The sequence below is a fragment of the Labrus bergylta genome, chromosome 15, assembly GCF_963930695.1.
Source record: "Labrus bergylta chromosome 15, fLabBer1.1, whole genome shotgun sequence".
Lineage (NCBI taxonomy): Eukaryota > Metazoa > Chordata > Actinopteri > Labriformes > Labridae > Labrus > Labrus bergylta.
In genome coordinates, this window is record NC_089209.1 from 27,564,113 (window position 1) to 27,580,667 (window position 16,555).

Consider the following 16,555-nt stretch of genomic DNA (forward strand, 5'->3'; position numbering starts at 1 on the left):
TTGAGATTTTGTATTCTGACTGCAGGATTCTTATTAAGGGTTAAAGGTTTTCAGTGAAATCAACCTGGACCTGATCTGACTGTGGTCACTCTGCATCAGGATCTGCTGAACTCCTTTTCTTTACCAAAGAGACTTTAGACACTCAACACAAAATAACACAAGTAGATGAAAGTCTTTCTCACTCTACATCAGTTTATTTCTTACAAGGTTACACATGAGCTGTCTGAAGAACTTGTGCTACCCAACACAGAGGCCTCCAAGGAAACAGAGTGACAGAAAGAAGAGAAGATATCAGGAGAGAAGGATCTGTAACTGTTTCATATAAACACTTAACATTCAAACGTCATAGCTGCTCCCAACTTACTTATATATCTGTTAATCAATACATACTTATGAATACACAGTGATGATGTTAACTTGGATTCATTTGGATTACCTTTACCATTGCAAAAGATTAGCATTCATCTCTAGTGTGAATCATCATGTGACTGGTCAGATTTCCCTCAGAACTAAACCTTCTACCACACTCAGAGCAGCTGAAGGGTTTCTCTCCTGTATGACCCAACATGTGTCTAGTCAGACTTCCCTGCAGGTAAAACATTTCATCACACTCAAGACAGCTGAAGGGTTTCTCTCCTGTGTGATTTGCCATGTGATATGTCAAACCAGACTTACTGGTAAACCTTTTCTCACACTGAAGGCAGGTGAAGGATTTCTCTCCTGTGTGAACTAACATGTGTGTGGTCAGACTTCCTCTATGGGTAAAACTTTTACTGCAAGCAGAGCAGCTGAAGGGTTTCTCTCGTGTGTGAACTAACATGTGTGTGTTCAGATGTGCTCTATTGCTAAATCTTTTACTGCACACAAGGCAGCTAAAGGGGTTCTCCCCTCTGTGATTGGCCATGTGATATGTCAAATTACACTTATGGGTAAATCGTTTCTCACACTGAGAGCAGCTGAAGGGTTTCTCTCCAGTGTGCACTAACATGTGTGTGGTCAGACTTCGTCTTTCGGTAAACAGTTTACCACACTCAGAGCAGCTGAAGGGTTTATCTCCTTTATGAACTAACATGTGTGTGGCCAGACTTCCTCTACGGATAAAACTTTTACTGCAAACAGAGCAACTGAAGGGTTTCTCTGCTGTATGAACTAACATGTGTCTGGTCAGATTTCCATTTTGGGAAAATCTTTTACCGCAATGAAGGCAGCTGAAGGGTTTCTCTCCTCTGTGATTTGCCATGTGATATGTCAAACTAGACTTAGCGGTAAATCTTTTCTCACATTGAGAGCAGCTGAAGGGTTTTTCTCCAGTGTGAATCATCATGTGACTGGTCAAATTCTCTTCTTGGTTAAATCTTTTACCGCACTCCAAGCAACTATGTGGTCTCTTAACAGTCTTTAGTTTCTGATTTTTCAAGTTTAATTCTGACAGATCTTCTCTTGTCTCTTGCCAATCATCACTGTCATCAGTCTCAGATTCATCAGAGTCTTCAATCTCGACCTCAGTCTCTGGTTGTAAACGTCTCTCTGGATCTGAGTCTCTCTCTGGTTCTGCTCCTCCACAGTCCTCTCCATCAACTCTTGTTTCCATCTGTTCAGTTTGTCTCTGATGAAGCTGTGAGGACTGAGGTTTCTCTTCATCATCTTCACTCTTCACAGAGACAGGAGTGAAGGGGAACTTGGTGGTATCAGCCTCCTCCAGTCCTTGAAGCTGTTCTTCCTCCTGACTAATCCACAGTTCCTCAGGTTCTTCTTTAATGTGTGGGGGCTTAGTGTCCTCCTGGTCCAGAATGTGGCTCCACTCCTGCTGCTCAGGTGGAAGCTCTTCTTTAATCACCAACAGCTGCTGGACATCTGCAGGACACAGTAAACAAACATTTACGGTACTTGGACTGCTTTTTTAAATATTAATAAGGGCTGTAAACTGAGTTGAGGTCCATACAGTGAAATATTTGTAATATATAATATGAAGCAGGTGTTGACATTAAGTTAAATTTGCCCTCCGGGCCACTAGTTTTCAAATATCACTGGCCCACGAACGTTACGTTTGATTAGAAAAACAACAGTCACCAATTTACTCTTTAACCATTCTGATGTAAAAGTCAATTACAACTTGTATTTAATCAATTGAGCTCTAATTATAAAAATATGTATTTTTCTCATATCTATGTGTGCCTGTTTATTCACCATGCTGGTAACTGTAAGAGTCTACTTAATCTGACTGATATTAATATGAGGCTGTGATAGAGCTGGAGTTGTCGCGAGGTCGCGAGCAGAACTAAACGCACAGACCAGCTAGCTTGAGTTGCGCTGCCAGACACCACTTGTCACTCTATAACATATGACTCTTATAATCAAAAAGAGCAATCGAGACACGAGACGGGAGAGCGCAACTGAAGTTGAGAAATGAACGACTCTTTACAGTAAGTGATTCAGTCCAGTTCGTTCACCCATAAGGTTTTGTCTTTTTGAACGAATCGTTCACGAACGACAAATCACTACTATCTATCTAGTCTTTTCCGGGCTTTTATTTTAGTCTACTTTAAAGTAGTAGAAAGTATCTACTTTCAGTCCAGTGTTATGCGGGAGCCAGGTCCCTCCCTCAGGATGTTTTTTGCTACCTTTTTTTCACTATGATTTTTAGTTAGCCCATACCTTGGTCTATCACAAGTGCATAATGACCACTTCCAACTCGGGGGCCGTTTGGTCCTGGGGGGCCAAAAACCCCCTTTTTGAAAAATGCGTTTGGCTACATGATGTCAATGCACATACAAAGTTACTACAATTGCATAAATGGTCATAGTGGTACAACATCTGACAGGGAGTATCCTGAAGCATGTGGCTAAGTAACAAAATAAGCTGTAGGGTCTTGTTGCCATTGTGTTTTGAAATATTGCGTGTTACATCTTAAAAAAAGACAGTCCGACAGACAAATTCTCATCAGAAATGCCTACTTTTTTTGCACATTTTGTTGAAAATCACTGCCTCACGTATTTAGAAAATTACTCTAGTTCAGAATCTTCAATTTGAGCCCAAGATGACCTTCCTGTACTCAAAACGACTCTTGCTGTAACCAAAATGCTCCATTATACCTCAACAGAGAGAATAGCCTTTCAGACCCCTGGATCATTGCAGTTAAAACTATAAGAGCAGTTTTGTTGTAACTGTTTCAACTGCAACCAGGATGTTTCCTAAGAAACTAATATACCACAAGGACACCACATATGGAAAGATCTTTTGGTCTAAGATGATTAACTAGGTCTGTAAATGTTGAAACAATGATTATGAAAGCTTCAGTTAAGCTTTACTGCCACAGATTTGGCAAAAGATTAATGTTAGTCCCAAGGGAGGAAGTGAAGTTGAACATGATCTGACACTAGCTTTGACTAGCTAGTTTGTAATCCTGTAAAGATTAGGGATATCATGTAAACTATTCTTAACAAAAAAGCGCAGCAGTCTGATGAATATTGTAAAATAAAAGAACATGTTTTTAGTAGCAATCTCAATTAAGTTGCTATCAAGCTAGCTAGTTGACTAAGTTTGTGTGTGTGTGTGCGCGTGTGTGTGAGAGTGTGTGACGCACAATTCACCCATTTGCATTAATCTTTGTATCATTAGAAACCTAAGTGACCTAAGTATTTTTGAATGGTCGTGCATCTCGCCCTCATTTTCCCCTGAGATGGGAAATCTTTGTATTTCTAAGTCTGTAAAGGATCTTCCAGTGACGCAGAAATCGTCATTTTGCGTCATTGGAAGCTTTTGCAGTTAGCGGGGTGAAACTACAACGCTAGTTCCTCAAATTTTCGACCACTGAAGCTACAGACCAATCACAGATCAGTGGGTGGGAACTCACTCCCAGAATCGATTCTTAATGTCCGCCATATTGCTTGGAAGCTATGCTAACAGGCTCTATGGAGAAAGCTGATAATGGCGAAAAAATATAAATATAGCGGCCGACAGGCCGGTCTTGTGTCTTGGTTGCAGTGGCCGCTGGACGCTGCGACACAAGACCGGCCTGTCGGCAGCAACCTCTCTGTATTGCAGCCGCCGGCCGCTGCCAGCTCAGCAGCTGAGACATAAGGCCTGCCTGTTGGCGGTGGTGAGGACGAGGAGCCGGGGCCGGCTCGAGCTGGGGCGGACCGGTAGTGTCTCACTGTTTGCCTATGGACACAGACATAGAGTCTGTTTTCTGCCAGGAATTTCCAAGATACTAATTTTTTCTGGAAGAAATCTCTGAATCAGTTGAGGAAATGGTCTTATGTGTTGTAGTAAACATGTCTGTAAATGTTTTTATTTCTACTGCTATATTTTGGAGAAACTGTAACGATCGAATTTCCCTCTGGGATTAATAAAGTATTTCTGATTCTGAAATAGAGGACCTTAGTGGGAGTGGCCTGCGGTGCTGTGCATTCTGGGATTTGGTGTCTTTCATCCACATGAGCCAAAAAGACACTTCCTGCCTTTTCACAGCCAAGAAGGCACCAACTTCAAAATGTATTTCACATTTCTACATATATGACCCAATGTCAATACAGATTCATGTTTCAACGGGTGAAGTATCCCTTTAAGCTTCTGCAATGATTATTAGGTGATTTGGGAAAAGTCTGGCCTTTTCCCCTAACATTTACCAATATTTTTCAGATTGTCCAAATGAAATAAAAGCTGCTTAACTTCTTCGAGTTACTGTTAACCAGTTGGAACTTTTTCTAAAAAAAAAAAAGGTAAACTAAATCGTCTGCACTCCTAATTGTTTTCATGTTTTCTTTTTAATTGAGAAGTTATCATGTAGCTTAGATCAAAGACTTATTGGTTATTGTTACAGATAATCCGTTTTTTAAAGATTTAAGGTGGTTAGAGAGAAGGCAATATACAAGAGATTTGAATTGATGAGAGTTTGTACTCTAAATAATACAATGTTATAGTTGTAATGAAGACACTGATTTTCCATGCGTTTTTGTTCCTACAGTGAACAATTTAAATACGTCAAAAACACAATGAAGACTGGACGCCATCACAGTGTTCTTCAAACCCATGAAAATTGTATTTTGCATGGATGCATGGCCACAGCAATGGATAAATTTATACATTTTTCTTCCATGGCTGACACACAAGGCACATTTAAGAAAATCCATGCAATGAAAAGAAAACTCTTGACATACATCTGACTGTGGATGTTTGTCAAACGATTCCAGAAGAATTGACTCCTGAGTGTGGATATCATCTAAACTGTTGACGCTTTTGTTTCCGCAAGGCCAGCCGTGCATTAGTGAGAAAGAGTAAATTACAAAATAACATCAGACTAAGGCGTCAACATCTGGATACTTCAGTTTCGTTTGGAAAATATTGCATTTTCTGCAAAAGTTCAACAGTTAAGAAAACATCTGGAAAGAGATATAGTTTGCAAAAATGTAAATCAAGTGCATAGAAAAAAATTGAAAGAAAAGCTATTGAACTACGAGATGAAAATTTTATGTGCAAAATAAGGCAAGTTGATTTTGCAAAAGCGGCACAGTTTCACGACTGCTGTAGGAAGCAGTACCTCGTAAAGACGCCAACTCAGTCTGATAAAACTGCTGCTACGCGAGTTATCCTCAACGAAGGAGATGATCGGAAAAGCCTTCGATGAAGTGTACGGCCACGTTAAAAAAATAAGTTATCGAAAAGGGCTATGTTATCACACTAGGTCATCTAACACTTTTATACAGTGACACCTTGAAGAAATTCGGAGAAGCAGCTGCTGCCACGATAACAAGCCATAACTTAAGACATAAGATTGAACACTGTACTGATCTCAAAGACAGTATTGACTTCTCGGCTTGCCCCTATCGAGAAACAATAGTGTTTAGTAAATTACAAGAAAATCTAAAAATGACATGGGGATGACTGACTGGACTAAGGAGATAAGTTATGATCTGCAGCAACACATTTTAAAAGCATTTAAAAATACTGAACCACTGCCATGGCCCCTCCGAGCTCCCAATCTGCCAATTTCTTACCAAACTAATCTGCGATGAAGGGGACCCATCAAATAGGGGAAAACGTCTGGCAATTTCAATTTCCCAAGACATCTTCAGAGCTGTAACATCAGGACAATAGAAAATGAAGGGCTTAACAACTTTAATAAATAAGCTTGGCCACTGAGAATCATACACATACTCAACTGAACTTGAAACAGCTCTCGCAAATTCAATTGTGGAAACTGCTTCATTAATTAGCAACACTGATGTTGTGAAGGGACAAACTAAAGGAGCAATCTTCCATAGTGACTGGGACAATTGTGATCAGCTGGTATCAAATGTACACGGTGCAGGGTCCATTCACACTGCTGTAGGGCTCTACCTGCAAGACCTAGGATCCTGTAAAGATGCAACACTTATCAGCTCAGAACAGCCAAAACGCAGCTGTGACCCTGGCTTTCAACCTTCAAAAAAACAGTGATCCTTTAAAAGTCCTACTCAGGAGTTGCCCTCTGCCAACCTGAGGTCATCCAACTCAAACTATACATTCACAAACAGCCAGCCACACTCATCAGATAGGGATCTACTTTGGGTCATGGCTTGCAAAATGAACTCCAGCAATCAGCATATCCCATATCTGAGAAACTTTTGCGTGCTGGTGCAATCAGTGTAGTCAGATCACATATCCCAGGAAACCGCTGCCACACGGACAAAACAATAGAGGAGACAGCGATGAAATGGCTGAAGTCAAAATCGGGTTCTGGGACATATTCTGCTGGAATCACTGGAACTGCCCATGCTAAGGGAGAGTTTTAAGAAGAAATTTGGAATATGATCAGTGGCCGAGGTGAGCATTCAGTAAAGCAACAAAGAGATTTAAGACCAAGTGAAATTACACAGTCAGAAAAGCAAGAACAGCAAACAATAGAGACTTTTAATGGTTTTATCAACCCATGTCAGCTAGAGACTTCTCAGCCCTTGACAAGTTTGTCTTCAGGAGCAGCCATGCCAGAAGGGGTGCGCTATGATGTACTGAATGCTCTGAAAAATGGCCAATGCCAGAAAGACAAGTTCATCCGGGATCGACTTCTTACAAAAAAAGTCCTATTTTTGGAACCTATCAAAAGAAACAACTACAAAACAATGGCTTACACACAAAACCTAAAAGAAAGCTTGTGGCATCAAACCAGAAAGTGATCCAGTTTAAGGCAACAAGTGGGTTTATTTTTCCGGTCTTTATCAAATCAAAGCTGCTAAGATCGCAAATTAGAATCTCTGAAATTGTTTTCAGCACTGATATTAACCGTCTATATAATCAGCCGAGAGAGATCGTAGAGAAAGTGGTGGGCAGTTTATATTTAATGGTTTGAATGTTCATCAACCTGCAGATTGGAAAGCTTTCCTCACAAGTGATGAAAACAAAAAATCCCTCATTCATTTACTTCTTGATCACTGAAGCCCTCCAAATATGAAGCAAGAGATCTTTCAACGACCTGTGGTCTTTGTAGAGGCTGGGCAAGCTTTCAAGATAGAATCCCATGCTGGAGGGATGTCAAAAAGCTTCTGCCTGAGATCTGTTCAACCCATGAGGAAACTGAAGTGAGGGTGATCATCTACATCAAGTATATCCAAACCAGTCAGATATTTTTTTCATTCTCCTCTATTACACCAAATCATTCACAGTGGATGCCATCTATGACATAGGACACAAGCTTATACATATAAATCAGCTGGCTGAAAATTGTTCACAACAACACATTTCCGCTCTGCTGGCCTTGCATGCCCTCACTGTTGCTGACTGCACTTCAGCGTTCAAAGGCAAAGGAAAGGTGAGACCGATCAAGCTTCTGAATGAGAATTCAAAGTTCATGCAGATCTAGTCTGGAGGTGGGAACTCATGGGAGCTTGATGAGCGTGTAATTAGGGGTGCTGAAGAATTTACCTGTCGTCTTTATGGATTCGGGCCTAGAATCAAGCAGGTTAATGAAGCAAGAGAGATTAAAATCAAGAAAATGTGTGGCTCAGGCCTTAAACTCTGACAAGGTCTCTTAATAGATCTTTTAACCTTTTCACCTTGCAAAAGGGTTCTCTTGCAGCACATAAAAAGAGTCAATTTCCAAGTATGTATCTGGAAAAGGACCATGGGTTTCATGTGAACTCTGAAATGGGAAGCTAGAACCACTATGGTTTGAAGGTGATGTTATTCCCAGGGCCCTCATTGATGTCTTGGCTGAATAGAAGGGTCAGACGAGGAGGACCTAGATGAAATCCATACAAATATGAATGATGATGATGACGATGATGATGAATGAATGTGTACAACAGTGCACAGATCCAGAGTTATGGGTTTTGTGAGCTGTACTTGAAAAAGTTTGTTTAAGAAATGTAATGTGATTTTCCTGTTTCTACCATTGAACCTCTAAACAGATATTAACCAAGGCCACAAAAAAGTCTTAAAAGTTTGAGTAAATGTTGTGTAGGTTGTGTTTTAGCCCCTACTAAACAAATTATTGTCTTTCACATAAATGGGTCAATGACGTGACGCTCATTTCTTTGAGTCCATAAGTTTTAGTTAAACGTTAAAGGCTTAACAATTTAAAATAAATGCACAAATGACATGCTTTCATCCTTTTTTTGAGAATATTTGGGGTATGTAGGCAAAAATGGCCATGTGGTGTAACCGCTGAAACCAAAGAATTAAACTCGCTTTAAAAAGGTTAAATTTTCAATAATAGTATAATAATATACAGTCTTTTCATCAGCGCCTACAACCACTGGCTCTCATCCTCTTCCCTTGAAACTATTTCTATTTTGTACTGTTCTCTTAGTTTTTGCTTTGTTTTTTGTTGTTGTTTCCTGTCAAAGCGTCTTTGAGTATTTAGAGAAGCGCTATATAAATCTAATTTATTATTATTATTAAAAATGTATTAGAAAACAGAGGTGTTTTCAGCTTTGTGTCCCGCTCAGTATTGAAAAAGGGCATAACTTTAGGGATAATCCTAATAAAATCTATTTTCTTGAGCTATTTTAAAATGAAGTAATTATAATCATGAGTACACTTACATATACGCCAGATGTATAAAATATTCTTATTTTTTCAGTGGTTACACCACTTGACATTTTTAGGTCCATTTAGTCTTACCTTTTTAAAAAAATAGTGTAAATGTAATTTTAAATAACACAAAACCAACATGAATACAAATCTCACATTTTAATGAACCTGAAGCATGCTTTCAAATTGTGTTTTTAAAAGATTTTCGAATTGGTCACCTGAACAACCCTTATGTGTCACTGACCCACATACAGAAAATGTTGTTGATACCAGGGACTTTGATCCCTTTGCTTCTGTACTTCTGTTAAATATCTAAATAGCTGTAAATGGATTAAATGCTTTGGTAAAAAGAAAAGAATGTTAAGTTAACTGCTGCACATAAACTATTCCTGAATCTTCATTAGTCCAGCTCTTGATCACATGCTGTGTATTTTGTCTATAATTACTAACTGTTGTTAACTATTGTTTAACAAGCTATCTGTGCATAAATAGTATTAATAATTTGTTTTTGACAATTAAATTGTATAAAGAAAAACTATTTAAATTCTTAATTATTATTAAGTAATATTGAATGAATGAAAAACTGAACAATAAGATACTTCTTCACCACGTGAACAACTGCTGTGGTGAAGAAGTATCATTTAAAAAAAGCCATACAAGGATTGGCTGTGAGCAAAACCACTCCCAAGAAAATCCCCCTAGACATGTCTTAGAAAATTATCAAGTCATTAGACTGAGACAGTTTCAGTTCTGAGTACTGATCTGTTTGGTCAGCACCTTAAAGGTACAGTGTACCGACACACAGCCCGAGCTGTTACTGTACACTCCCTGTGTGCTTTGGTGTTGTTCATTTAAAGCATTATTTATTTTACAGATTCTTTCTAAAGCATTTTTATTTGTACTGTGGTGTTCACATGTTCCTCTTATTAGATAGCACCGTAATCAGAACATGTGAAAAACACTATAGAGAGCAGTTCCATGCTAACCCCCATCTGTTCCCTCTGTTCACCTCTAAAGTTGAAGCTTCTCGGCCTGTGGTCTGAAGCTGGACTCCGCATTGAACTAAACAGCTTTAGCTATGTTAGCTAGCATAAGTGAGTGTTGCTGTATCTGTGTACCTAGCGTGTCCACTTTTCCAGTTAGCTGTTTTATTGCGTCCAGGACTTCGTTCATTCCTTCCCTACCTTCCTCTGAGTCAGTGTCCTTCTTTTTAGTTGCTGGTGGGTTCTTCGCTGCTGACAAAGGCTCTTTTCTTTTGGAGCTCTCGGTAGAGACCTCCATCTTAGCATCATCGTGGTCTTCAATCTCCGAGCTACTGCGGGCTGAAGAGAGCTTCTTCTTCGTCTTCATGCTGCAGTTTCCGGAGCACTTTATGGTTAGAGCGTCAGTATGGTGTATTAGAGATTCATACGATCACACAGAATTGAGTTGGATGGTAAAGTATGTGGAAAATTAGGACAATTGCAGGAGACGGAGCTCAGAAAATACGCTGCACCCAGTCCGCCATTTTCTTTTTCCTTCTCCTTCTTCTTCTACTGAATTTCCGTCATGCTGTACACTGTAGAATGTAATGCTGCCCTCCACAGTCTAGGAGTGTGTACTACATTCATATCTTCTGATACAGGCCAGTAGCATGTAAGAATCTAAGAGCTGCGCCCCCAACAGATTGAAAGTTTGTATAGAAAATATAGACTTAAAGGAGAAAGATGAGAGTCCCAGGTCAGATGAATAACTGACTTCTTTCATTCTTATATTTAACACAAACAAAGACAAGATGACGGACTGTTTCCTCCTTTCCACACTGACACAGACCATCAGGGTGTTTACTGATGACCTTTAAATAACTGGACATACCACAATGTCCTAACCTCAGCCTAGTTAAAACTACATCATCCTTTCTACAAGATTTTAGCAGTAGCCTTTTCCTTTTTATTGATGGTTGCAGAGAGAAAAAATGCCTGCCCTTTCTCTCTTCATCCCATTCTCTTTGCCACTGACACTCTAAGTAACTGGAAGGAGTGGTGGAGGGGGTGAGAGGGGTCCTCTGTGATCAGGGTGGCTCTCCTGATCACAGAACGATTATATTGTTTGGAGAGGGTAGTTTGTGGTGAACCGATACTTTTGTTGGCCTGATTAACGAGAGTTTGGTTTTGTGTTTGGTGGTGAGGGAGTTGTACCAGGATGAGATGTTAAGATGGAGTCTCTGTTGTGCTTTCTTGTAAATAGAGTCAGCATGATGTGGAAAAACAGAGACAGGTGTCAAACTCTGTTCCCAGATATTTAAAAGACTGAACTCTACAAGCTGACCCTGGATTATGAGCGGTTAGAAGAAAGGTGATGGTGATTTTCCTCTGCCCCCACAGCACAACTCCTTATTCTTTGTGATATTTAGCTCCAGTGAGTCTTCACCAAAAGTCCTGAGCAGGTTGTTGACTGCCTGCTGGTATTGGGTCAGAGCTGTGGTGTCAGTCAGTTGTGCAACCAGGGCCATGTCATCTGCATACTTAAAAAGTGTCATTCTTTCACTGTTGCAGGAATGGTAAACATGATCCAAAGAAATTCAAGTTAACAACATCACTAATGTGTATTCATAAGTATGTATTGACTAACAGATGTATAACTGCTGTTATAAAGGGATATAAGACAATTCTACTGACAAAAATCTGTCTCTACTTTTTTGACATTGATGTTTTGTTGCTGACATATGAACCAGTAAGTTGGGAGCAGCTATGATGTTTGAATGTAAAGGGTTTATATGAAACAGTTACAGTGAAAGGATCCTTCTTCTCTCCTGATATCTTCTCTTCTTTCTGTCACTCTGTTTCCTTGGAGGCCTCTGTGTTGGGTAGCACAAGTTCTTCAGACAGCTCATGTGTAACCTTGTAATAAATAAACTGATGTAGAGTGAGAAAGACTTTCATCTACTTGTGTTATTTTGTGTTGAGTGTCTAAAGTCTCTTTGGTAAAGAAAAGGAGTTCAGCAGATCCTGATGCAGAGCGACCACAGTCAGATCAGGTCCAGGTTGATTTCACTGAAAACCTTTAACCCTTCATAAGAATCCTGCAGTCAGAATACAAATTAAAGAAAATCTCAATGACACCTGAACATTCACAGGATAGATGTTCTGCTGTTGATTGTCTGTGGTTGCTTTCTGCAGTGTTCATTGTTTTACTCTGCACAAGAAGCGGATGGCTTCAACGCACTGAACACCTGGCTCCGCCGAGCCAATATGAAGTACGGGATGTTTTACCCCGCAACATTGAAAGTGGACACTCGCAGCAGAGAGATGAGGGCATTTGACTCGGCAAAAGGCGGGAGAGCGATTTGTCCGCAGGGAATACCTAGACATATTCACGTAACTTAGATATAACCATTCTGTTGATAGAACACTGGCTAAAGCAAAACAGATATCTTGATTCACATCTGGGCTATAGTGAACGATCAGAGCTGAGATGAGGACATCACCTGCACCTTGAAATTTGAACACAAAACTGTATCATTAACACCAAAAGCCTTAACCACCTCCAGGTAAACACCAGCAGGTGTTTTGTTGAAGAAGGATTGGGTAGGGTTTTATTTTGTTCTTGTTTGTTATATTTGATTATTTTCTTCTTGTTACTTCCCTCTATATCTATGAATATTTGTATTGAGGTTGAGTTATAAACTTATAAACAAAAAGACTTTGATGATATTGAGTTTTGTACTAGTTCAAATCAAAAGGAGAGTATAGACTAATAATAATTTTCCAAGGCTACGTTTAGGAATAAGATTACAATCACTGCGAGCAGGGCACATTTTTTGTGTTATTTAGCGCCATTACAACACTGCTGATTTCAGTTTATTTCTTTAATTCGGGAGAAAGAGCTCAGTGTTCAGAGTCCGACAGAGATAAAAAAAAATTGGTATTACAACTGACTAGTGTGGGTGCCCAGGGAACTTACAAAGAAATGAGGTAGTTAATTTGCTGGTGTTTAAATATATTATGATATCTGTTGCAGCTCATATATACAAGTATATTTAGTCAGGCTTATGGGATATAGGTTTTTGGTTTGGAATGTAAGGGGGTTAAATACAGAGTGCTGTACCTGTAAGCATGAAACATGGTGCTGGTTAAAAGGTGTAAACAAAGTGTCATGTTGTCTATGTTGATGTTTTTGTAAAGAACATGTTGCTCTGAAAACACTTCTTACAGTTTTTAACTTTGGTGTTTTGTATGAAATATTAATTTCCTGTTTACAACCTGTTTAATTTGATTTTTGTTTGGATTTGTTTATTCCGAACATTTAACATAAGACAAAAGTAAACATAAAAAAACCCATTTACAAACTGAGTCTCAGCAACACTGTTGAGGAAATTACTAAGAACTTGACTTCACACACACAATGATTCACTTGACTCAGATGGCTTAAGTTGATGAAAGTTTATACATAGAAGAATACTCCGGAGAAGAGATGGAGTAGCAAGCACATGTCTGACGCTGTGTCCCTGTTATCCAAATTCTCCAAACTCTTCCACAGGCTTTGCATATATAGAAAATACATTATTGACGTCAAAGTCATACTGACCTAAACTAATCTGTGAAGTCAGTTTGGAACAGACACTAACTCTACCAAACATGCAGATATGAAGGGGAAAACCCTTGACACACTAAGCTGTACTTGCTTTCTAGTCACATCTGAACTCTATCAGCTATGACTGACATCAGAGAATCGTGAATAAACATAATGATGTTTGTACACTTAAATCTTAAAGGTCAGAATCTCAGAAGGTACAGAAATTCCACCACAAACACCAGATCAAGGTCATCTGAATCTATAATCAACTGTATTGTCCAGTACTCGCCTCTCGTCAGAAGTTCAGTCCATCATCCAGAAACACTAACACATTATTGACTCTGATCCAACACTCAAGTGTTATACTTCACCACCCCGCATTGTCTACAAGAGTTCACCCAACCTGAGAAACCTGTTGGTAAGAGCCCACCTGCCACCACTGACTCCGCCCCATTTCTTACAGTCTGTGCCTTCTGTCAACTACAGATGTGGAAAGTGCTCCCAGTGCAACTTCACACACAAAGCTTCCAAGTTCAATATCCCACGCACAGGGAAACTTTTGACATTAAGGGTGTTATCACATAGATCACATTTCTGGTGCTGTATCTTCTAAAGTGCCTGTGTGGCCTGGCTAATGCGCACTTTACAGACTCCCACAATGTTGTAATACTACATGTACTGTGGTATTGAACTGGTTAAACAACCCAACCGTGGAGGAATTGTCAATTCTTTGTTACTCAAAAGAGAAGCCTTTTGGATTTATACTCTGGACACTCTGAATCCAAGAGAGTTAAATGAATAATTGATTGGCCTTTTCTGTGATGAGTCTATCTTCTGGGTATATTAGATTGTGTATTGTATCTCTTCTGTGATGAGTTTTTTTGATTGTATGATTAAGTATTGTTCCTTTTCATGTTGCATAAAGTACTCAACAAGCCGAAATATGTCTTTCTCTGGTGTCTACATTTTCTCAAAGTGGATGGATCTATACTGTATTATGGTGTTTATTTCAATATGCTGTGGGCTTGATGTTTACATTACATCTATATTTAAATTTGAGTGGAACAAAATTCCTTTGGATCAGTTTTACCATTGTACAGGATTAGCATTTCTTTCTAGTGTACATCATGTGTTTGGTTAGATTTCCCTTAGAACTAAACCTTTTACCACCCTTAGAGCAGCTGAAGGGTTTTTCTCTTGTGTGAGCTCACATGTGTTTGGCCAGACTTCCTCTTTGGGTAAACCTTTTACTGCAAACAGAGCAGCTGAAGTGTCTCTCTACTGTATGAATTACCATGTGACTTGTCAAACTAGACTTATGGCTAAATCTTTTCTCACACTGAGAGCAGCTGTAGGGTTTCTCTCCTGTATGAACTAACATGTGTCTGGTCAGATGCTGTTTTTAGTTAAATCTTTTCTCACACTGAGAGCAATTCAAGGGTTTCTCTCCAGTGTGAATCATCATGTGACTGGTCAGATGCCCTTTTCGATTAAATATTTTACCACAATCCGAGCACCTATGTGGTCTCCAACCAGTCTTTAGTTTCAAGTTTAATTCTGACAGATCTTCTCTTGTCTCTTGCCAATCATCACTGTCATCAGTCTCAGGTTCATCAGTCTTCAGTCTTGACCTCAGTCTCTGGTTGTAAACCTCTCTCTGGATCTGAGTACCTCTCTGGTTCTGCTCCTCCACAGTCCTCTCCATCAACTCCTGTTTCCATCTGTTCAGTTTGTCTCTGATGAAGCTGTGAGGACTGAGGTTTCTCTTCATCTTCACTCTTCACAGAGACAGGAGTGAAGGGGAACTTGGTGGTATCAGCCTCCTCCAGTCCTTGAAGCTGTTCTTCCTCCTGACTGATCCACAGTTCCTCATGTTCTTCTTTAATGTGTTGGGGCTTAGTGTCCTCCTGGTCCAGAATGTGGCTCCACTCCTGCTGCTCAGGTGGAAGCTCTTCTTTACTCACCAACAGCTGCTGGACATCTGCAGGACACAGTAAACAAACATTAACGGTACTTAGACTGATTTTTTAATATGAATAAGGGCTGTCAAATGATTTAATTTTTAATGGCTGAAAGTCAATAGCTAATTGTAATGAATCACATTTTAATCATGTTTGGAATTCACTTATTTTGGTCAGTTCAGGCTTCTGTACCATGCAGCGATACTTATTTAAAACAGATTAATTTGAACTTTTATAAAAGAGAGTCATCATCTCAGAAGAGACATTCAAAGAAAATCAAAAATATTTTCAGCAGGGAATTGTCTGTAGCCAATCAGATGTCTCCTTCCAACCAATCACAGTAGCATATTTTTTTTTACATTTATATTGAATGATAAATGTGTGCATTGTCATTCATATATGAACCACAAAATACATTTGTGAATCCTTCTGTGTGCATTATTCATGAATATTGAGACTAATCTGACTCATACATGACACTCAGGTTATTGCACAGCGTGTTAAAGGAAATGATCGACGCGGCATCACAGCTGACAGAGAGAGAGAATAGAGACGAGAGAGAAAGAGATAGAAACTAACGAACAAGCCCGTATGAAGTGAAGTTTATCTAGCAGAGCAGAGAAAATGATGTAGAGGGAGGAAAAAGAGAGGTTGATGTCCAAGCTGCCAAAAGATAGAACTTTTTACAGAGACAGAGAGGATGAAGAGAAATAGAGACAGAGAGGATGAAGAGAAATACAGACAGAGAGGATGAAGAGAAATAGAGACAGAGAGGATAAAGAAAAATACAGACAGAGAGGATGAAGAGAAATACAGAGACAGAGAGGATGAAGAGAAATAGAGACAGAGAGGATGAAGAGAAATAGAGACAGAGAGGATGAAGAGAAATAGAGACAGAGAGGATGATAAATATCAGAGTATCAGCTTCTTTCTGTAAATGTGAAATGTCATCAGTGCATGCAGACAGGCTTTCCTCCATACCTTTTACCGTGACACTCCACGTAGACAGCTCGGATGTAATGGACTCTCTG

The 16,555-nt window shown here is 39.5% G+C and overlaps 1 protein-coding gene across 2 annotated transcripts; it reads right to left on the minus strand.

The window, feature by feature from the left end:
• Positions 1–166: 166 nt before the first annotated feature.
• On the minus strand, positions 167–10,540 carry LOC109991669 (gastrula zinc finger protein XlCGF57.1-like). 2 transcript variants are annotated; one of them, XM_029279367.2, is made up of 2 exons: positions 10,128–10,540; positions 167–1,854 (listed from the first exon to the last, which is right to left on the minus strand). In XM_029279367.2, exons 1-2 carry the CDS (start codon positions 10,357–10,359, stop codon positions 455–457), a joined length of 1,632 nt encoding a protein of 543 aa, XP_029135200.2. In that variant the 5' UTR covers positions 10,360–10,540; the 3' UTR covers positions 167–454. The 2 variants fall into 2 exon arrangements, with proteins under 2 accessions (XP_029135200.2, XP_065819860.1); XM_065963788.1 differs by having other exon boundaries at positions 10,194–10,539.
• Positions 10,541–16,555: the final 6,015 nt, after the last annotated feature.

Bases quoted from the DNA above. Each gene is read 5' to 3' on its own strand.
- LOC109991669 (XM_029279367.2), bottom strand. From the start codon at position 10,359: ATGAAGACGAAGAAGAAGCTCTCTTCAGCCCGCAGTAGCTCGGAGATT. The intron at 1,855-10,127 runs GTACACAGATAC...TGTGTCCTGCAG, and splicing joins TGGAAAAGTGGACACGCTAG to ATGTCCAGCAGCTGTTGGTG.